The 23,607-nt window shown below is 42.2% G+C and overlaps 2 protein-coding genes across 4 annotated transcripts in view; both read right to left on the bottom strand.

Annotated features, from left to right (window-relative positions):
• Positions 1–642, bottom strand: part of MLXIP (MLX interacting protein) — a 42,339-nt gene extending 41,697 nt beyond the window's left edge. Inside the window, exon 1 of one of the 2 annotated variants that reach the window (XR_011729599.1) lies at positions 215–642. Coding sequence is in view for 1 of the 2 variants with exons in the window: in XM_071762705.1 (XP_071618806.1) it covers positions 215–585 (371 nt within the window). In the remaining variant the exon portion in view is untranslated. The remainder of the gene's footprint in view (positions 1–214) is intronic. The other variant, XM_071762705.1, reaches the window with a different exon arrangement.
• A 6,265-nt stretch (positions 643–6,907) lies between these two features.
• Positions 6,908–23,170, bottom strand: BCL7A (BAF chromatin remodeling complex subunit BCL7A). 2 transcript variants are annotated; one of them, XM_071762794.1, is made up of 7 exons: positions 22,922–23,103; positions 18,616–18,724; positions 14,906–14,987; positions 12,325–12,421; positions 10,855–11,022; positions 8,587–8,708; positions 6,908–7,608 (listed from the first exon to the last, which is right to left on the bottom strand). In XM_071762794.1, the coding sequence occupies exons 2-7, from the start codon at positions 18,648–18,650 to the stop codon at positions 7,537–7,539; spliced, it is 576 nt and encodes a 191-aa protein (XP_071618895.1). In that variant the 5' UTR covers positions 18,651–18,724; positions 22,922–23,103; the 3' UTR covers positions 6,908–7,536. The 2 variants fall into 2 exon arrangements, with proteins under 2 accessions (XP_071618895.1, XP_071618896.1); XM_071762795.1 differs by lacking the exon at positions 18,616–18,724 and having other exon boundaries at positions 22,922–23,170.
• Positions 23,171–23,607: the final 437 nt, after the last annotated feature.

Here is a 23,607-nt window from a genome sequence, read left to right as displayed (position 1 = left end):
GCTGCCCCCACGGGGCCCTCCTCCCCCCGGGGGGAGTGGGGGGAGCGATCGCCTCAGGCCTCGGGTCCCCGGCCCGCCCCCCCCCCCCGCCGACTTCCAGCCGGGGCTTTCCCCACCGCCCTGACTCACCCCGGGGCTCCCTCCGCACCGTCCCCCGCCCCGAAGCCGCCCTTCCCCGCGCCCCCGCCCCGCGGCCCAAGGCGGCTGTCGGTACCTGTAGGCCAGGGACATGCACTCGAAGAGCTTCGTGAGGGAGGCGTCGATGCTGAGGCGGCCCCCGGCGCCGCCGCCGCCGCGGGCTGCCCCGAACTGGTACGTCTGGCAGGTCTGCTCGTTGACCGTGTCGAAGTCGTAGCCTTTCTTAGGCGGGTGCTCGCTGTGAGGTGACGAGACCATGAAGTGGCCCGAGTGGATGATCTGGGGACCCGGGGGCTGCCCCCGCCGCGGCCCGCACCGCCTCCCTCCGCCCGGCGAGGCTCCCCCATCGTCCGTGTCCGAGGAGTCCTCGTCGGGCTCCGTGCGGGGGGACAGCGGCCCCGCCGCCCCGAGGAGCCGCGCCGGCCGCATGAACACGTCGGCGGCCATGGCCCCGCTGCCGCCGGCCGAGCCCGCCGCCCGCTCTGCGCCGCCACCGCCCCGCTCCGCCCCGGGCCGGCCCCCGCCACCGCCCCTCCCCTGCGGCCTGAGCCCGCCCCGCTCCCGCCTCAGCCGCCTCGCTCCCCGGGAGCCCGCCCGGGCCGCCGGCGCTTTTACCTCAGGCGAGGGCTGAGCCCGCCATCGCCACCCCCGAGGCCGCTTTCTCTCACTGCCTTTCTCAACCGTCTCGGAGGCAACGTCCCCTTCAGGGAGAGCCCCAGGCCGCCGTCACCCAGCCCCAGGGCCACTGGAAACCCCCCCTGAGGCTGTTCTCCCTCAGTGGAAGCAGCAGCCCGCCATCGCTCAGGAGGCTGCTGCCTCCAGCGAGGTTGCCTTCCCTCACCCCGCTGCCCTTTGGTTACAAGAAAGGGCAGGGCGGCCCGCCTGCTCTCTCTCACACACACCCCCAGAACCAGGCAGTTCTCGGCCACAAGTGACACCCATCATGTTTTTACCCTTCCCCTGACACCACTGCGGATGATGACACCGGGCACCTTGCATCACCACCCTCCTCGCCAAGAACGGGGATGGTGTCACTGCCACAAGTGTCACGCTGCTGCTGTCCTGTCCCTGCTGACTGAGAATAACTTCCTATGAATTGGCCCCACTCCTCCTGGGGGCTGCTGGGTTCAAGGATGCAGAGTGGTAATTCCATCCAGCAGGACAACGTCAAGAGGCCTAAAAAACATTCCTAAACTTAAAAGGGCTCTTACAAAGCGTGAGACGATGCAGAGGACAGCCCAGAACTGACTGAAGAATGATTGATTAGTGCAAATCCATTCAACATTTCCCTCACCATCACTATCTTTAATAGTTTAAATTATTATTTTCCAGAAGCAGTCTGCAAGAAGCCAGGGCAGATAGAGGAGTAGCTGGGGACACCACGGCTGGAGGGATCAGCCAACATTCAGGGAAAAGGACATGGAGCTTCCACTGCCAGCCTGCTGACTCACACCAAACCCAGGTACCTGCTCGGAAGCACAATTGTTCCAGGAAAAGTGAAGTTCAGATTTGATCCTTCTCAAAAGCATCAAGGAAGCAATTGATCCTTAAAGTCAACATGAAAGCACAGCAATAGGGCCAGCAGATGTGTGAGTCTGGGGAGAGAACAGCAGCTTACAGCACCAAAACCCTATACATATGCACGTGTGTGTATATATATGTATGTATGTACAAAGTCAAGAGAAAAGACCTCTCGCTTGTTCTGCAGAGCAAACCTCCATCACCAGAAAAGCAATTGTATTCTAGATGGCATACTCCAAAGCATTTATATTAAATTTCTTTAATTCTCTGAGTTCTAGGAGAGAAAAGAGAAAAGCGTGCTCTTCTACATAGCCATCCTCAGGAGGGGGAAAAAAGACCAAACAAACCAAACGTTTAATTGTCACATGCTGCTTTTTCAGCTCTGTAAAACCAGAAATAAGATCAAGGGAAAGTCAAGATAGCAAGTCTTGGCCACAGCAGGATGAGGCATTCCTGCAATATCACAATTATGCCCTTGCAGTGATCTAATATTCTCCATTAGAGAGCACAAAATCAAGCAAGGTCACTGTGTTTAGGGGAGGAGTGGTAGGTCAAATACCCACACATGAAAGGAGCAGTAAAGAATGGCCCCCTCATGAGGGCTCTGTTAGAAATCTTTAAAAATCAAGGCTAACGTTCAGCTCTTAAAACAATTTAAGAAAAGGCAACCGTCCAATTGGCTTTGAAGCTATTTATTTCTACTTTATATTAATGTAAGAGGAGTCAGCAGTACACCAAACCATGCTTTAAAATAGGGGTAGCTATGACTAACTTTTGATGCAGTTCAGGATTTCCTCCTCTATTCATCTCCAGTGCAAACACCAGTTGCAAGGAAAGAGGCATCCCTTAAAATAAACCCAGTTATTTTGGAGACAGACCTCTTATTTGCCTTTTTAAGGTCAGGATTTAAGTGATCCTCATGTCAAAGCTCCCAGCTATCTTTTCCTGCACAATCAAGAATTCCTGCATGCACAGGGAAACACTAAGGGGGCCAGAGAAAGTTTGGAGTACTATTTGTGGGGTTTTTAGCAATCTGCAGAGCAAGGTGAAGCCCTGGCCACCATCTTCTGTGATGTTCCTTCAAGAGCATGGGCTTTTACCACAGGAGGAGACAGCCATTTACTGACTTAAGACTGTAATACACGCAGAGCAGAGAGACAGTCAAGCTGTTAAAAAATACACCCTCCATGTACTCCACACTTGGTAGGAAGAGATTATCCTACAGACAGGAAGATAAACACTCCCAATCTGCTGAGGCACAAGAGATCAAGGAATCTTAACCCACAGGCTCAGACTGTGGGGTTGGTTGCAGGTGCTGGGAGCCCAAGCCACTCTGTGACTTGTCCTGCTCCTGGGCAAAGCACAGGGACAGCCTCCAGGTCCTGTCCTGCTGCTGGGCTGTTGCTCACTCCTTCACCCTTCACAGGCCTGTTCAGCTTTAATCCTGGCCCTCATCTTGAATTACATCCCCATTTCTACCTGTTCTTTCTGCTCTCTCCAGTCCCACCCTATATATAATATATATAAGCTTATATAAGTTTGCTGATTCAATTCACTAATGCAGAGAAGAAAAAAGCCTAACTAAAAGGGGTAGTTTTCTTCCCAGGTTAGCAAATTTAAGCAGTTGATGAGAGCATGCTATGAGCACCCCTGAAAATGCAGTGGAAGCAATGAAACCAAGCTGGGAGCAGGCAAGCTGGCTGGAGCTCACCCTTCTGGTAGTGGAGAGCCAGCAGACCAGTTCAGCTGTCGGTGAAACTGCAGGCTACTTTGGGACAGAGCACACAGAACACTAAAAATAAGCTGGACACTTTATATCCACCTAGAATGTAAAGAATCTTTCCAAAACTCTTCAGGAGTTTTACCCTAGCAAGCATCACACTCGAGCACGTTTCCAGGCTGAAGCATGTTCTCACACTGTGCTCTTCTCCCTCCAATTTAAGTTACCACAACTCATTAGCCAAGCACCAAGCCAACATAAGCACCTTAAATTACCAAGTTATTACCAAGTTATCCCACAGGTTGCTGTAATTACGTTGGCCAGATTTATGTTTGTTGTTGTTACAACAAGAAAGTACCCCAGCCTTGCTCTGTGTCCTGCTACAGCATCAAGACAACTCTGGTCCATTCAAAGGTGAATAATTTGACATGTTACTAAATAAGACAACATCAGAGAATGCACATTTAAACATACCATTTATAAAACCAGAAATTTATTGTAAATTAAAAAAAAAAATTGAGGTTGTTTCTTGATAAAAAGTATTCACACAGCATTCACGTTGTGATTTTTTTTTATTTTATTTTTGAAATGAAACCATTGTACATTGTACAAACCATAACTACCGATGGAATAAATAAGTGAAAAATTATACTGCTGTACAACACACACACACACAAATCATAAGATGGAAAACGATTAGGTATTGAAGAAAACAAAATTCTTTACACCTTCTAACAGGCCCTTAGATATAAAGAACATTCCAAAACATGACAATGTTTATGTATGAAGATAGCCACCCAAAACCAATATTTTATACTGCCTTGTTGATTTTTTTTTTTGTTTTGTTGTTTTGTAAGTGCCAGCACTTTTTGGAATGTTTAACAACTACTTTCCCAAGCATAAAAATTCCAAGGAATAGTTCTGCTATAAAATGTTTGGCTGAGTAAATCACTTATTCGGAAGGCCTTCCCACATGTTCCACAAACTCAGCTAATTTACTTGCTTGCTTCTAGTTTCTTTTTTTTTTTCCTATTTTTCTTTTTTTTTTTTTTTCCCTTTTTTTTTTTCCTTTTTTAAAATTTTTTATTTATTTGTAACTGAAGCTCCAACATTCAGCATTGTAGCAAGGAAGCACTTCTGGATATTTGCACTATTTCTAAAACATTAGCTGTATGAGAACTTTCAGTCATCTGGAAGAGAGTTACATCTCTCCTGCTCCACATCTCAATGCTTTCAATAAACCCTTTTACAGTGAGTTCATAAAACAAGTTTCTGGTAGAGATAGGTCCAAGCCAAAAAAAAAGCTGGATTTAGATCTGGTTTCAAACCTCAGGCTGATCTGAATTCGATGTTCTGGTTTGGTCCCATCTGTACTTTCTGGCATAAAAATGTGTTTAATCACATCCGTTGGCCCATAAATGTTATCAGGCACTTCAAAAAAAGACTAATAACAGTCTTATACACTATTTTGGATTTCTTCATACCAGATAATGTCAAAGTCTCTGGCTTTTGAGACTGACAATAACAGGTCTAAGGAACCCAAATCTATCTGCTTGTTCAGTTGTCCGTTGTCACTAGAATCTGGATTTTTTTAAAAAATCTGAATGTATTCTGTATAAGCTGTAAATAAAACATTACTAGTTTAGAAATAAAGCCTCTAGGAATATGGTTATGATGCCTCATCTTGTAAGCCACAGAACAATGAACAGTTCTGAGCAGAAGCCACAGGAGAGAAAAGGAAGTTTATAATTAAACCTGTTGATGTCAATAATGCCAATAAATGCTTCTATCTAATGAAAAATTTGAGGTATTTTTAGTGCTATTTATATATTTTATTTCTTCCTAAAGTACAGGAATTAGTTTCTAAATGAAAAGTCTATTTACTCCCTTGGAAACATCTACAAAAATTAAAATTAAAAAGTTGCTGCGATGCACCTGAAGATAGGGATTAGTAAACATGACTATTTGTCAGAGGTGGCATCAGATTTGTTTTGTTTTAGCATTAAAAACAACAAAAAGTTAGTAAATCAAAAATATTTTAAAGTTTGAATATTTCTAAATTTGCCCATTTCATATATCAATAGAACTTCTCACAAAATATCACTTAAATCTGAATGTAATATACATACAAATCAATCATCATTGACCAGTTATCCACATTTTAGGCATACACACAATTCAAGAGAGAATTCTACTGTTTCATTGCATATATTGTGCAAATATAGTTTTTGGCTCCTCGTTTCCTTATTTTCAGAATGTTAATGGGCTTCATGATCAGACCAGAAATCCCAAAAACTTATTAGGGAGCACACTGTTTTCATGAGTGATTTGCAATCCAATTTTATTCAGTCAAAATCCAAAAAGTTTTATTTCAACGGAAAGGAAAAGTTCTGAAACTGAGTCTCAAATATTGTCTGGAGATCAATCCTACAAACATCTTGTGGAAGGGTCAGTACTGGCTCCCCATTCCTCCCTCCCTCCCTCCCCACCTCCCCATTGTTTTTCATAATAAAATGGTAATTGCAAATGCAGTGCAGTAGTCTAAGTGCCAGCCATTTTCACTATTGGAGAATTCAGAAATAAATAAGCTTAATGAAGAGCTGATTATGAAAATGTATCAACTTTAAGCAGGTTTTTTTTTTTTTGTTTTTTTTCCTTTTTTTCATTTAAAAAAGTATTTACAGTTCTTAGCTTACAAACTCTATGCAACCATTTCCAGAGCTGTGAGATCATATTTCTAAATCACAAGTTTGTCTCTCCCACACAAAGTGAAGACAGAGTGAGGGCCTGATCCAGCAACACCTCCATGTGAATGTGTGTGTGTCCTGAAGTGGGAAACCAGCAGTTCCCACCAGCACCAGGTATTTGGTGGGAAGAGCTCACCCTGGAAGAACAAAGCCCACTGACATCAGGCCCTGGTGACCTGCTGCAGATGGTTCTGCACTCCTATGTGCCATGAATTTGAAGGGAGTTGCACATATTTGGTGCCTTTCAATCAAGTTTAGCATAAGCACACTTCAACCTAAGTGGACAAGAAGGAACGTTCCTAACAGTGATGTAGGGACTGTGGAAACAACAAGACTTATTTACAAGACTTGCTGAAAGAAAAAGAAGAAATCCCAGATACAGTATGAACCTGGATCACAGAAGTAAACATCTTATAAAGAAACAGTACAATAAAATCCAGTTCAGTGAAAACATGATATCAAAAAAGACCAATTGAAAATAAATTCATTGTGCACCAATCCCTTTGATCCTATTTATGTACACAGTGGAACTTTTCTGTAAAGCAAGTTGTACCCAGTACAGAGATCTGGACCTAATACGTCAGTATTTTAACTGCTTTGTTATAGTATATATTCAGATCTGGACTACAAATGGTAAACAGATCAAGTTAACTTCTGATGAAGTTAAGTATTTAGAAGACCAAATTTACAGTTGCGAATGCCATGCATTCAATAAAAGATCTCCACTATAGCTGCTAAAATAAAGTATCAAGCTCCTTTTTCTCCTTGGACTCCAAGAGTGAAAATGGCTTCCTGATCTGTGTTTGTTAAAAATTGAAGCACCAGGGATTTCAAAATTAATAACAAAACAAAAACCCCAAACAAAAAAAAAAAAGAAAAAAAAAGAAAAAAAAAAAGAAAAAGCCTTACTACATGGCATTATACAAACATAGGCCACTTTGCAAAGGAGACAGTTGCAAAACAACTTTAAAAAGTTAGCACTGTTTTCAGAACACAAGGCACAAAACAAAAGCAGACATCACGCCAGAACAATGAACTTCACATGAAAGCTAATACCTGACCTGTACCATCCTTAAATATCTTACAATGTTAAATAGAGAAATGAAAAAAAAAAATTACAGCAGCAACATAATTGTAATTTTGACTTTAGAAACAGTGCGTAGACCCCTCCTGAGTTGTTTACTCCAACCATTTCAGAGACAGTAACTTAAAAGTTCTCAATGTTTCACAGGAAAAAGTTTTCAGTGTCTGAGAAGTTAAACCTTTGTTAGGCTTTCTTGGATTTTTGCTTGGTAACTTGAAAAGTTAGGAGTTCTGTCCTCATCCAAGAGAAGATGCTTAAGTAAGGTTGTCCTATAATTAAACCCACTGATGTACCTTACATAAAAACTGACCAGAAAAATCTATAGTCTAAATCTCTTCAACATTTTGTTGGGAAGCCTCTACTTTCATCTTTTTAGAAGGTGGCACTCCTTCAGAGTCCTTAATGAGGGGGAAAAGAAAAACAACCACGTTATCATTGCACTGAATTGCAGACACCAAATAAAAAGCATGACCAAAGTCCCTGTGTGTGTCATTAATAAAACACAAAGCATCCCTGGACAAGACAGGGACACAACCAGGTGTGTTTGCTCCCTGAAATCACTCCTCTGCTTGCACCTTACCTTACCTCACCTCCTTGGCATCTACTGACAAAGGGCAAAATTCTAGTTTTGGGCTAAAAACCACACTGAATATTCCAAGCAACAGCCTTGACACATGGTTATACCCAGACTTCCCTCAGCTCCAGGCTTGAGCACAACCCACACCCAAGTGCACACACATCTTCTCCCACTGAACCAAGTGCAATCTCTGCAGGACACAACATGCAAGGTTCGGGAAGTGCAAGGTGTGCACTGACCCAATCCAACCACCCACAGGAAAAAGCAACGGGATGAGCAGTGCTCTGCCTAAGGATCTCAGGGTGAGGGGGACAACTACAAGGATAAGTTTTCACCCAACCACTTGGAAGATTTCATTCTACCAGTGAATAAACATCAAAACACGTTGTCTACTGTGTCTACAAAAATTATCTTTCCTAACTGCTACGTGGATTTAATTTTATAAAAGTATTTTACTTCTAAATGGTCCTGCCAGGGGCCTGCCCAGTAGATTAGGTCCAAGCAATTTATTAACATGAAATTTTAACATTCCCTTGCCTAACTACCACAGACTGGTTTAGGAAATCAAAAAGTAAAGCAGAGCAGTCTGGGCGTACTGTTCAAATTATGTGAGATGCAAGATGCCAATGAAATTAACCACAAAACCAGAGCCATGTATATTTAATACTCAACAGCTGCTTTACTGTCATCACCTTTAGAAATGGGCCTCAATACACAACTGGCTCCCTTTCACTTGCTTTTTGGTAAAAAAGCTCTTTTCCAAATTCCAAGTAATTAGGGTTTTGCACTTAAAAGTTACCTGAGAGTTTTTAGATGCCTCTGTAATTATATCATTTTCTCCAGAGGACTGGATTTCTGCTTTCTCTGAACTATTCATGGAATTTTCCATTGAAGACTGTGAATTCTGTTCATCAGAGGTATCTGAAATTTCAAAAAATTAATATTAAGCACACGAAGCAAAGCATTCAATAGCAGCTTTTAGGATGCCTTTTCAAACACAAATTTCACCTATGTGTAGCCATTAATGATAAGATACATAACACCTGTATGAATAGAATGAATTAAAATCAAACTCCAGGACCATGGCTGCTGCCAGCAGCACCCAGCTGCTGGAATTGGTCCCTAGAGGGAGCTGAGCTCCCACACCAGGGATCACAGAACCATTCAAAGCTACAGCAACAGCTCTGCAAAGGGGCTGCAGGCCAGGAAACTTTCCTCAAACCAAAAGTAAAAGGCAGCTAGAGAAAGGGCAACTGTGGTAACTGATGGATCCTAAACCATGTAGCTAAGCAGACAGCATGTACTCAGAACTGAAATTCAGCCATACATTTAAAATTCTTTTTTTTTGCTTCATACTACTTTTAAGATTAAATTTAGAAATGCAACTACCAGCTACATTAACCCTTAAGGCTATCACATTTTTTTTCTGTTGCATAACTGTGGAGAAGTCTTCCAGCTTTTAACAGCTCTTACCTGCTTCCAAATTTTGTTTGGTTTGCTTTAAACCCTTCTCTCTCTCAAAGCAAGACTTGCAGAGCACTCAGAGCACTCATCCACTCCCAGAGGGATATGGACATTTAAAATGTCTCTACAGGTAAAAGATCAACTGGCCTCTGGGTGAGGGGATCCATTTTTTAATCTGTCAAGCCTCAGGCTATTCCAGTGCCTGCAATGATTTGTTTACACACCAAAATGTTATGAATGCACTTGTTTTCTTAAACATATCCACATTTGGCACTTCTGAGCCATCCCCTGGGTTTAAGAAACCTCCCTGATTTCAGGTAGTAACATGAGACAGAGATCCAAAGTCATTATCCCTATCCAATGAATACTGTCACAATTCATGTGGTTTGAATGATCATAACACTTCAATAGATAATTATTTAATAAATTTTTAAACACAGTGTACAACCAACAGAAAAATATATGTTAATAATAGGTATTTTTTGCCATAAGTTCTCCCTTTTTACAGTAACTGGATCTGGAGCTAATTAAGAAAAGTTGGTATGATTTGTCCTGAACCTAAATTTAGTCAGGAGAGCATGAATGCTATGTAACAACTTCACACAGGCAGGTCCAGGCAATATTAGACCTGAGAGTAAATCCTTACTGTTTACCATGACCAAATATTCCAGTTGAGATTTTCTCTGAAGGATCTGGCCTTCTCATCTACTTCATTTTGATGACAATTCAGTTGCCAAATTTTAACAGCCATTAGCAAAGACAACATTTCACATACCTAACCCTTCTGGGACTGCCAAGATAAAAGCTCTAAATTTAAATTGGTCAGTGGGTCTACTGAGCTAAGAACTAAATCAGGAGCACATAATTTAATTGCTTTGCTATGGGAAGAATTCTGCAATCAAATAATTAGAATGGTGTTAAGGACATCTTTTATCTGTTATAATAGGATGAAGAAAGTTATCCTCCCAAGAACACAAATACAGAACATGTTTCAATTATCCAAAATACCATTTAAAGAATGAGGTTCAGAACAATTTCTTAATGCACATGGAATTTCCAGTCTGAGCACAACTGCAGCACAACCTTGTAATGCTTTTAGAAAATCAGGCCAGAATTCAGAGCTAAGTTTTGAATAAATAATTAGCAGGGTTAATAAAAAAGAAAGCTTACATTATAGTTTACACAATTAAATAAATCATTTTGAAGTACCTCATCTCTAGTTTACTGTCACACTAAATAACACTCACAGATCTATAAAAGTAATACTTTCCAGGATTTGGGTGATTACATGGTAGCAGCCATTTCAAAGATGATTTTAAATTATTTCTTCTTTTAAGACTGAGATTATGACAACAATAAACTAAGTGTTTTGTTGTTCCCTCATTGAAAAGACCCTGAATGTCATTCTGACCTTTCCAGTTGTATGGGAAAAATCACCCCTAGGCCAGAGAGATTACAGCCCATTTTCACATAAATGCTGAGAACTCAGAAACCATTTATTTCAAATTGTTATTATTCAGTTCTTTAAATGGATAAGCAAATAAATGATACACTGAAGAATAACATCTACTGTTTGGCTTTGAAGATGGTGCTTTCAGCTTACCTTCTGAAATAGGCTGCTCCTTTGCTTCTGTTTGAGTTTCATCAGACTTTATTTCAGTGCCATCTGCTTGTGCTGCCAAGTTCTGTTCTGGTGCTGGACTTGAGTTACTACTGTTCTCTTGTTTTATTGGAGAAGCATCAGCTATTGAACTCTGGTTGCTATTGTCATCTGTCAGCAAAAGAGTTAAAAATAAAAAAGTCTAATTTGACGAAATAAAAAACGCATTTTAATTCTTCCAGATTTTTCCTGCATTGTTGCTATTCCAGAATATCCTCCAGCCTCCAAAAATCTTAAGATGACAGTAACTTTCTGCAGCACAGATCATGTCTCTGTAGTTAACAGGAAACATTCTGCCTGTTGCCTGAAAACCACTGACAGTGGTTTAAGTATCCCAGATAATATTTTATAGAGCAGTGGGGTGCAACTTGCTTCAATCTTTAAACCAGGCCAACAGCCATGGGGAACCAAGAGGGAAGTTCCTGCTCCCTAAAGAAAACTAACACAGCAAAACATTATTAGATAAATTAATAGCATGCAAGCTGATCCAGCTCCCTCTGTACAATCATTACATCCAAATTACTTCAGAAACATGTAACTGGTGATGGGAAACATCTCCTTTCAGAGCAGTCTGAAGTCAGAGCAGATTGAGTTTATCATTAAATTGTTCAGTATGCCTTGAAAACATGAGTGGTAGCTGATAAAAAAGGCAAGTAGTACATTCACCTCATGGCTGGGAGAATAAATACGTCAAAAATTTAAATCATCTGACCAAACAAAAGCCAAGACATTTGAAAGAGATGAAAAATTAATATGGATCTGTGAAAATAATGCTCAGTCCTATAATTGTAAGACTAAACTTATAGTGAACAATGCAAAAAACATCCAGGAGACAAAACAAATGCAAATAAAACTAGGATTAAAAATTTGTAACCCACTAAAAAAATGATCTTTTCTCATCAAAAATGCCTGACTGGCAAACAAAAAAAAAGTTTTTTTAACCATTTAGTTTCATCTAGATGAAGGAGAAGGAACAGACCACAGAACCAGAGTTTGCTTTCTTGGCTCTCACAGAATTCTTCTAACTTGACTCACCTAGAGAGTTAAAAGTACAAAACCTGCACAAATTACAGTAGGTGAAACTGTGGCTTTGGGGGTCTTTTGGTTCTTCAAGCACCAAACTTGACAGAGTTACTGCTTCCCCTGCATGTAGGATTTTCAATGGTAAATATTTCTTTTTTTATTTTCATATTTATCTCCACTAGCAGTTTTCCCCCCCATAGAGCCCAAATTAAAATGGCATTTAAACAACAGCCACTACACCCACAGAAGTCCAAGGTAGCAAACAAGCATCTGATGCTGTTTTCACTTGGACTCAGTCATGTTGTCCACTTATCAGAGCAACAGAATTTGAGAGGTTATCTTTCCATAGCAGTGTAGCAGGGTAACTGGGGCTGACCTTCTCCCACTCACCATGCATGTCCATCATCCCTGGAGAGGAGCTGTTCTCTGGAGTGGTGACTTCAGAGCCACATTTTTCATCTTTGCCTTTTTTCTTATTCTTATTTTTCTGAAAAACGAAAGGTACCACAAACAAATTAAACTATCACCATGAAGAAAATTCCATGTTTCAATATAAAACCCTTCCCACTCATTAATTCTGCAAGCACCTCTCTTAATCTCAAGTGAGAAATAAAGCCAATGCAATAATAACTGATGTTATTAATAATGTGTTGGTTCAAATAACTGCAGGGCTGTTTTCCTAATTGTATTCTTCATGACACAAAACATGTAGGATATGTAGTATTTTATCCAGAAATTCTAGTGAAGGTTAGACCTTAAACACTTTTTCCATCTTCAAAGAACTGCACAACCTTTCACATAAGTTCTCAATAATACCTTTCACTCTACAAAGAGGGAATGTGAGGCACAATGATTAACTGGCTTGCTGAAACTAAGGTGGAGAGCTTGGGAGGTGCTGGCCACTAAGCTCTGTACTCAGTCCAAAGAGATACAAAAGCAAGGTCAAAAAAAAAATCTCTGCTACATCAGGAAAAGAGGAGAACATCTCTGACCAGAGGCAGGGCTAAAATTAATGAAACTCCTGGATTTCTGAGCTCATAACTCTGCTCACTGTATGGTTTATGTGTGTCAACACACTGCTACAAAACCCAATATATTCTCCCTTTCATATCAGGAAGCTTGTAGAATATACCTGGCAAGACAAGGTGTATTCCATGCACAGCAGGAACAGTAACAGACCTAGAATTTTAGCATTAAAGAGACAGTTTTACCTCTTCCTCAATGACCAACACTGCAGACACCTCCTCCTTCTCTACAACTAATCCTGTTTCTTCATGAAAACTAAAAGATGGATTAAGAAAAAACCTGAGTGGCCCTAAAGCAAAGAGCACAAGCAAGACAAGACTGACATGAACAATAGGTCACAACGTGGTTGTGACTGAACAGCAGGGACTGCAAAGCCTTAAAACAAAGGAAGAGAGGGGGGCATCCATCACGTGGAAGAGCTGTGGCTGCTCAGGGATGCAGCATTTTCAATTAAGAGCTGACGTAATGGGTCTCAGAGGAGAAGGAGACAGCTGCACAGCTTTTGGAGGATGCTGCCTGCCTGCTGAGAAGACAATTAAAAGCCTGACTGTAGGAAGAACACTCAGCAACCCAACCATTCGGGTGAGACAACGTCCTCCAACGAGGGAAAGAACTAAACCCACACTTAAACATTGGCTCAGAGAGCAGAAGAAATTCAACAGGTGATACCTGGAAGGACTTTCCCCTCCATTATAAACAGAAGACCTATTAGGCTTCATTTTAAATTGTATTTTTGCTTCAGTGAAGCCTGGGTTTACACCCTCATATGTGCAACGGAGGTGAAAGTGCAAGGACTTCTTTACCTTTGCAAAACAGAGGTGACAATCTCTCTCAGGTTTGGTTTTCTTTTGTTTTTTTACAGCTAAAAAGGCTACTTTTGTCGTAAGAGAACTATTGAAAAATGTCTTAGCTTTTAAGCTGAAAAGTTTTTTTTTAAAAAGGTTTAACCATCAAAGCAGTGACATTCTACAACAGCCTTCCACAACTAGTAGGAGGAAAGAGCCTGGCTAATTCTACTTCAACAAAATGTCAGTGGTTTAAGAACATGTGAGAAAGGGAAGTAATCTAATCTGTGTCACTAAAATCAAAGACAACTTCTGTTTGAAACATGAGGCATAATAAAGATCCCATTCTCTTATTCTAGTAAAAAGTATGTATGCTGTCTGCTCAAGTACCAAACTTAACATTTATATTCTATTATATTGTTAATTTACTGTGATATCATGGATTAGTTTTGTCTCCATAACAATATCTCAATTTATAAAATGAGAGCAACATTTATTTTTAAAAACAACTTGGAAGCCCTATCAACTTTGATTTTTACTCTTGTTTTTAGGCCACATGACTGTATCACAGCACATGAACAGTGCCCACTAAGAACATAAACACAATGCATAAACATTTATCAAGACAAAACATACATTACACTAGAAGCATGTCTGCTGTATTGATTGGGCTGGACATCTTAATACAAGTCATCTCAGTTCCACGGGATTTTCCTACCCTTACTTCAGTGTTTTGCACCTATTTTTGAGCAAAACAGCAGTGATGCACAAATAGAATACATTCTACACACAGTTCTAAACCAGCTACTTTCCTTTAAAGCATCAGGCAGAGAGAGAGAAAAGTAACTGCTGCCTGAGCTTTCCCTCCCCACCTCCCACTTATGTTAGAGAAAGGCTTCAAAAATCAGTTTCAAGCTGAATGTTTAAGTTATCTGATAACTGATCCAAGCTGACTGCAGGAAGACTGCCACCCCCTGAACCATCAACATCACTTTTTGTAGAGATCACCATTTCCCTGGAGGTCTTCTATTCCAGGGCCTGCAAGACCCACACCAGTCTTAGCTTAAAGGCTCAAAGAACAGCAAGCATATTTCTTTTGACTTGCCCTAAACACCAGTGTCTGCATCTTGAAAAAAGCAAAATACCTACAGGATACTTACATCATCAACTTTGGGCTCTGTTACTGGTACCCATTTGTAAATCCTTAGGGATGTGTCACCAACTGTCACCCACTTCTTCTCCCTATAAAATTACAATGCAGGAGAAGTTAAAAGTTAAAGTTCAGATTCAAAAGCAAGTGATCTACTACTGTAAGTTGTCAAGGATTTAAATAGGCTACTAAGGAGGATGATCCCTATTACATAGTCTCTAGTACTGCATTGTGCAAATGGTTCTTTGCATTTCATTAACTTGTTCATTAACCTCCTTAGGGTTAGCAGGAGGGCCCTTGACTAGGTGAATAACTGCTGTAGCAGTAGTAAGATCTGGATTAAAGATACAGTTAAGAAGAACAGCTACTGAAAATGCACATTTATGCCTACAATTTTCACTTGAGTTTCTAGAGAGCAGAAGAGTTTTTAGACAGACCAGTGTGTTTGGATTGTCATGAAGCTGTTTAATGTAGTAGAAATCTAAATGCATTTTGACCATCTGAGGTTTATTTTGGGGCAGAAATTTGCTGCTAGCAATTTAACATTCACTCAACACTCCTGTCAGACAGCTCTGAAATTGCAGCCTCAGAACCAACAGCCTTATTGGTAGCAATATGTGCCATGATGCAGAATTCAGACTCTGGAGAGCCAAGCTCTCTTGGAAAGGAAAGGCTGAGGCTACCAGAGAGGAAAAAAAAGCATAACCTGGGGCACTCTGTGCAGACCCCTGCCAGCCTGCCATGAAGTCCTAACACTGACAAATTGTGAAGGAAATCTGGCTGGAGGGCATCACTGCATTAAGGGTCATGCAGACACAGAGTACAGAGATGGAGAGGATGCTGAAGGGATGAATTCCTTGAGCTCTTTGCATCAGGATATTAAAGGAAGGGTCCACAATGCCAGAGAAATTTCATCACATTTCTGTGATCAGTTTTCAGGTCACAGATTACCACTGCTGGTTCCTGGGTTTGAAATAAAGCTCTGCAAATGGATCGATGAAAAGTTAACAACAAAGAGCAATTCCATTAAATATTCAGGAACATCTGAAATTAATTTGGCATGAGATCTCAAGCAGGTTTTCTTTTTCTAAAAACACATTTAATAAGAGATTTGGGATCCAGTTATAGATTTCAAATAAATAAATAAATTAAAATGTTCTTTGCAGGATGGGAGAAGCTGGATGTGACTCCAAATATATATATGTGATAGTTCTATTTTTAGAAAGGGCTTCCAGAATCAAGAGCAGCCACATTGTACTATTGCCACAAACATCCTCCTAACTATTTGTTTTAGCTAGTAAAGCCAATCTTACTTGTTTTCCCATTACAGAAGACATCTTCCTGATTTTTTTTTTATTAAAAAAAAAAAAAAGCAGCTATGTATGGTTAATTTTGTACATTTGGGATCTGAGCACAAGGATATTGTACAAAATAATTTCGGATTAAGTACAAAATTATTTCAAAGTACAAAATTATTTCAGTTTCAATTCTTTCCCACTGGAAGGCAGTTTTTCCTCAGTGTGTTTAGATACAGCCATTTGGGTACAATAGATGGCTAAAGTATGTCAGAACCCAATTTTACACTAATTTGGAGCTCTGCTGCTAAATGTGATAAAAATGACAGTGGAGATGAGGGCATGTCAATAATGAGAGCATACTTAATAGCAAGAAAATGATCATGATATAATTGTTTTTAAAGGTACAAGACAAACTAAACTTAATTCCGCTTAGGAAAACCCTTCAAATTAAGGAAATAAAACTAACTGGGGTTTTGTTTTGTGTGTGGAGAAAGGTGAATAAATGCTTTGGAAAAAAATAAAAAAATCAAGATTTTAGTCTTTTCCTAAAGCAAAATATTACTTAGAGATGCTGCACTGGAAAACCAAAAGTCAAGATACCTGTTAGCATCTCAAAGCAGCCTCACACAGCATCTTCACTGGACAGACTGTAGAACACAGGAGGAAACCTATATTAGTAACTTTTTCCTTCTAGTATTAAAGTTAACCCTTGACATTTTAATTCTTTTGAGCTTCTTAAGTACCACTTTAAGTTTTGATAACCCTCAGCTATAGGGATTTTTTTTTAAACTGAATTCAATACACAGCAATTCAGACAACAGTGGGAATAAGGATATTTTGTGATGGAAGTACACCAACATCCCAGTCCTGCAAACACTTATGGCTAAAAAGAAAACCCAACATCACAGTTCTATTATTCAAATATTTTACATGTGTAAGCATTGAAGGTTTAAGCTCATAAAAGTATTAACAGGAAAAAAGAAGACAACCTCCCCTAAAACTTCATAAAAGCATTGGCAGCACAAACATGAATTTCTTAGTAAAGAAATGTAATGACTTTCAGACATCTAAGATCAACAGGGTAAAAAAACTTCAGGATTTATGATGTTTATTGCAAATAAAGCTTTGAAAATTCTCTGTAACACTTACTGCCTTTCCATTTCAAACCAAAACCTAAAAACCAAACCAAACAAGCAAAAGAAACCTCAAAACCACTTCTACTCAGAACACTCGTGTTTTCCCTTTTGTGCAAAGACCCCATCCCAACCTGCTGACTTTCTGTTCATTTGGTTAGAATTGACAACTTACTGATGCTGCCCACAACAATGTTTGCTAAATGCTCCACAAACTACAAAATATTCTCACTGACCAAATGCCAAAGCAGGAAATAAGGAATTAATGAATCTTGTGCCCATTCTGTTGTGAAACCTGAAGTAGTTCCTTCCCTTGGTTTTCTGGCTATAAAATAGTCCTGTTGCTGAACCCACTCATCCCAAACCAAAACCAGAATTCCACCCTCATAACTGGAATCCACCTTTCTTAGGCAGTCACTAAACAATGGGTTTTATTACCCTGGCCCCTGCTCTGCTCCATAGGTTGAGCTATGTACTGACTGGTGAAGGTGGCTGATGGAACACCACCAACCTAAGAGTTAATCAGGCTAAAAATGTGGCAATTACCAAGTTTACTTGGCTCTCTCTAGCTGATGAACTCCATAGCTTCACAAAAAAAACCTTTTTTTTTCTGGTTTCAAACTTCTCCTGATCCTCCATAAATTACTAAGTCACAGCAACAACAGTAAATGGCAAAACTTGAAATACATACAATAATATTTTCCTTTTAATCTTCCACATTGGAAAGTATCTTAAGTATTTAACTGAACAGTAAATTCAGAAACTAGTCAGTGCAACAAAACCAAACCCTTACATTCACCTGAAACTGTGTTACAGCATTTTTAAATTCTGAACCATATCTGCACAGCATTTAAAGGACAGCCAAGGATACACAGAGTAAGCATTAGTATCAACACTTCTTTAGTGCTTATACCTGAAGCATACTAATATCCTAGAACTTACATAATTACATACTCAGTTCCCTGTTCTAAATAGCCCAGGACTCTTAAATATATTTATATTCTGTGTATTAGCACTAAAGCACCACAGATGAGTATCAAAACTCCATGTATAAATGTAATATACCAGTGAGCAAACACAAGGGTGTATATTACACTTATCCATTAAGTGTCAAGGCAGCTTCTGCAGCAGCAGTGAGTGCTCGAAGCATTTGACAGCACAGAAAGAGAAAGCCTTTGCTGCCACTAAATTATAACTCAAGAAAAGGCTTTCACACTTGTTTGGCCTTTTCCTGTGACTCTCATTTATCACCATGATCTGTATTCACACAAGGATTTGCTCCCACATACCCCATCTTCTGTTGATGATCACGAAGTGACGTCATAATGCTGAATTTATCACATCACACTCACTTGCATTGCAACAGAGTTTGGTGAAAATCACAGAATTATGACCTCCCTGTGGGATCAAGCAAAGGAGAAAGGGGAATGGGAAAGAAAATGCCATTATTATACACAAAAAGTGCTGCAAGATGCACAAAAAAAGATCTTTCTGAAACACAGGCTTGGCTTTCAGAGCACACCTATTGCTGTGAAGATTTTTCTGCAGGAATTGACTGGATGGAGACCCAAATATATACAGTGCTTCTTGACCATGCTGCAAGCACAACAGAGTACCACAAAGCATGAACAAAGACCAATGGCTGAGGATATCTCCTCTTTGAGCCAATCTAAATACAGTGCACTTTGAGTGTCCCCTCTAACTTACAGGCCAGCATGTTTTTAAGCAAATTCTGCCAAGTTCTACATTGCAACATGCACCTTTCTCAGAGTAGAGGAACATAGTTTATGTGTGACAAAACTCTGCCTTTAACATACATCCAATTTCCCCTTAAGTCAGAGAGTATATCCTGGCTTAAAAAAAGAAATAACCATGAGCCAGAAAAAAACGTAGTATAATTCAAGCATGACAACAGCAAGTTTGAGACACTACAGTTCTTTAGTACAACCCCACCACACACACTGAGTGGTTTTAATTCATCTGCCACTACTCACAATACAATCTTAGCAAGACACCCAACACAGCCAGACTAATCCAGGGTGGTAACCTGGTAGTAGCAAAAGGCCTTTTTCCAAAGACATCAAGTTACAAAGCTCTGTGTCATGGCTACTTTTCAGAGTGCAAGCCTGTTGTAAGAGCAGCAAAACCCACAGGAGCTCCACCTCAGAGCATCACCCACCACATGAAAAGATTTTAGCACAAGTCCCAATGGAGACAGCAAACAGAAAAGCCACAGCACCACTGTCTAGAAATTCTCCTCTAACCAGCCCCAGCCAGTGATCTCAACCAACAGCACCAGTAACATGAGCTCACTGCCCCTGGTGACTTTGTTCCTCAACTTCTACACAACAGGTTTTGTTTTAAGCTTCATCCCAGGTCCTGTCTCTACACTCAACTCCCTGTCATAATAAAGACTTAGCACTTTCTGTAAGCACTTTCATCAGTTGTCTAGCTTCACCTCCTCCTCACAAGCTGCTGTCACTATCCCAAGATGATGGCTTTGATGGGTCAGAAAGGGTCAAAGGACTTCTGCAAAGATACTGGGATTCAAAGACAAAGCAACAGACTCAGAGCTCCTCATTCCTGGTGCATTCTGCAGATCAGGGTCCCCATCCCCATCAGCCACACCACACACATGTTGGGACAGGTGTACAAAAGCTCAGGAGGGCTACAAAGCTGTGCAAATGATTTCACTGCTTCCCAAGACACGCTACCACTTGTGTCTGCCTCCTTCCTATTATTTGTCTTTCAGTAGATGTCTGCACTTTCTTTCATTTAATACACCAGGCTTTATAAAACAAGGATTTTTCAGGTAATTTTATAATGTTGGTCGAGAGCACAAAAGTTGTTGCCTCTCTTTCTTGAGAGTCCATTGAGAACCCACACATAACCACCAATCTTTAAAGACAAAAACCCTTCACAGTTCACTGACACAAATTTATCAAAGAGGATTTTGTAAAATAGACTGAAAATCAAATTACAAGTACTGCTAAAAAAAAAAGCTACCCTCTTAGCCATGAAAACTTAACATTTCTACAACACAATTCTGTTTTCAGAAAGCCATGTGCTAGATGTTTTGCTAAAATAAATGCTAATTCACCAGTTGTTTAAACAAGGGAGACAGTTACATTTATCTCAAGATAAAAAGTGTAACAACTTCACTGTTTACTATGAAGTTCCAGTAACAGCAGAAGTCCTCCATGCTCTACTAACCCACATGAAGACGGGGTGCCTGACATCAAAGGGCTCCTTGATTAAGAAATAAACACTAATTTTCTAAGGAAAAAAAGGTTTGCACTGATGGGAACTGCCTTCCTATAGGCACTTCCATAGACGTGGCAGTCCAGGCAAGGAGCAGTGCAGCAGGGCCAGGCTGCTCCACACCTTCACAGACCCACACTCTGCCTGCTCAGAAGAAGAAGAGTTCAGGGCTCCCACTGCCTCTCTGCTCATCTTTGGGGCAGGGCTCTGGGAGAACTCTGTCCTAGGAAATGCAGGATGCAAGGTGTTTTAATCTTCAGTGGCTGCATTTCCACGGGAAAGCTGTGGATGGCAACAAATTTCTCCTATTATGCAAACGAAACTGCCTGTGTGGCTCTCCTGAAAACGAAGCAATTGCCAGCGTGTGAAGTTGAATTTAACAAGCCAAGTCCTCTCCAAACGCTCAAACCACAAGACACAGAATCTCTCCTAATTTCCTGCTGCCCTTAACTGCAGGTAAAGAGGAATCACGGGATTCACCTTCTGTGATTCCCCTAAAAATAAGAAAAATGGTTTCTGTAAATACTTGTGAGATGCACACACAAAAAGCTATGCAAACCCTTCTGACAATAATCAAATGAAACATTACATGACTCTCTACAGGAACACTTCAAAGCAAGCTGTTTTTCATGAACGTTACAACGCACAAAATCTATTTATACAGTAAGATTTCTGCTTTACAGAGGAAGCCATAGCAACTGACAGGATGGCAGAGAACCCTTGCCAAGAAAACAAAATAAATCAGACATTTTCATGAATGGCCAAGCTTCTGCCCCAGCTCCTTTCTAAAACCCACAAACCAAGACTCAAAGGAACTGTGCTGTGCTCATGAATGGAATACCTACAGCCAGCACAGTCCCACACATCCAGCACCACTCCTGTCTGAACAAAAGTCCCGCTATATATTGTTCTGCCCCTTCAAAGCCGGCCCACCAGCCAGCAAACAGCACTTTAAAAAACCACCACTGGAGTAGAAGAGAGTTCCTGAAACCAACCGAACCGCCGCGCTGGGGCTGTTCTGGGCTGATCCACACAATGGGTGGATTCTCTGAAATCCCCATCCCGTGCCCGGCGTTGTTGGACACACGTCCCCATCCTTTGTCCGGCTGAAGCCAGCGGAGCCATTCAGCTGCTCCAGGCCATTTCAAACACAACCATCCGTTTCACCCCAATAACCAACGCGTTTCGGTCTCCCTTTCTGCCCTTCTTTTAATGAAATCAAAGCGTGTGGCTTGCAGTGGAAGGGTCCCCTTGTTTTACCAGGTTCAAAACAGTAGTTATGCCAAGTAATAGTAACCCAAGAGATTTCCCTCTGGATTTCAAACGTTTAAAGAAAGTATTTTAAAGATACACGCACAAAGAGTACTGAACAGTCAACTTGCTGGGAGAAATTCCCTGTCGAGTCACAGTGTCACTGCTCTTTAATCCCATCCAAAAACCCTGGACCGACCATGCAGATCATCGGGGTGTCTGATTTACTGTATTGTTGAAACACCTCACCTTGATTTTCCCAACAGAAGCAGAGAAAACAACCAAAACAAACCAGAACAAACCAAACCGAAAAAAAAAAAGAAAAAAAAAAAAGACAAAAGCGGGAAAATGCCAAAACACGCTTAAGGCCTAACAAAAGGGGATTATTTCACGAAGGACACAACCTTCAATGAGTGAATTTAAAACGAATGCCAGCAGAAATTCCACGCTCCGCTCCCGCTCCGCAACCCAAGGAGCGTTCGTGGGAGAGGATCCCGCTCGGGCTCGCTGCGCTTACGTGCCGAGCTCGGCAACTTGGAAGGTTAAATAAATAAATAAATAGGTAATAATTAAATATAAATAAATAAACTCTTGGGCGCTTTACAGGGGTATTCTCAATGTTTTGTTGTTGTTTTGTCGTTAAACAAATAACACTTCTTTGGGCTTTAGATTCCACACAGCCCCGGCGGCGCGGCTCCCCCAGGCCCCCTCCTCGGGGCCCTTTGTGGGGAGGGCGGCGGGAGGAGCCGGGCCCGAACCCGCCGCTCGCCTCAGTTACCGCCCGGTCCGGCCCGGGACTCGCTCTGCAGCGGACCGAGGTCGGCGGGGAGCGGCGGGGGTCGGCGGGGAGGGGGTTCGGCCGCACAATGGAGCCGCCTCTCTCGCCCTCACACGCCGCCGCCTTCATGTGACTCGCAGGAGCGAAATGGCTTCTGGGTGCCGCCGGCTCCCCACCCCCCGCGGCCGCCCGGAGGGCTCCGGCCCCGTGAGGGGACGGCTCGGGGGGTGCGGGGGGAGGAGGCGGCGGAGGGTTGAGGGGAGCGGGGGCGGGCGCGGGGTCCCGGCGCGGCGCGGCCCGCTCACCATTTGCGCACTTTCTCGATGGCCGCCATCACCCGTTTGATATCATCCTTCGCCCGGCTGCGGGTCTCGGCCCGCACCGACCGGCCCGACATGTTGCTGGGGAGGACGGCGGCGGCCTCGGCGGGGATATTCGGCGCTACTCGGCGTGTCCGTCCGTCCGTCCCTCCGCCCGCCCGCACAATGCTCTCGCTCTCTCGCTCTCTCTCTCTCCGCTCGGCGCGGATCGGATCGGCTCCGCCCGCCCGACCGGGCCCGCGCACTGCGCACGCGCCCCGCGCCGCCGCCGGCAGCCCGCGCGCGCGGGGCCTTGGGGGGGGCGGGGGAGGGGAGGGGAGAGAGAGGGAGGGGAGGGGGAGAGGAGAGGAGAGGAGAGGAGAGGGAGAGGGAGAGGAGAAGAGAGGGAGAGGGAGAGGAGAGGAGAGGAGAGGAGAGGAGAGGAGAGGAGAGGAGAGGAGAGGAGAGGAGAGGAGAGGAGAGGAGAGGAGAGGAGAGGAGAGGAGAGGAGAGGAGAGGAGAGGGAGAGGAGAGGAGAGGAGAGGAGAGGAGAGGAGAGGAGAGGAGAGGAGAGGAGAGGAGAGGAGAGGAGAGGAGAGGAGAGGAGAGGAGAGGGAGAGGAGAGGAGAGGAGAGGAGAGGAGAGGAGAGGAGAGGAGAGGAGAGGAGAGGAGAGGAGAGGAGAGGAGAGGA

Source organism: Heliangelus exortis, chromosome 19 (assembly GCF_036169615.1).
Source record: "Heliangelus exortis chromosome 19, bHelExo1.hap1, whole genome shotgun sequence".
In the NCBI taxonomy this organism is placed as follows: domain Eukaryota; kingdom Metazoa; phylum Chordata; class Aves; order Apodiformes; family Trochilidae; genus Heliangelus; species Heliangelus exortis.
Note: the sequence above shows the minus strand (reverse complement) of the source record. Positions and strands in the feature narration are given on the sequence as shown.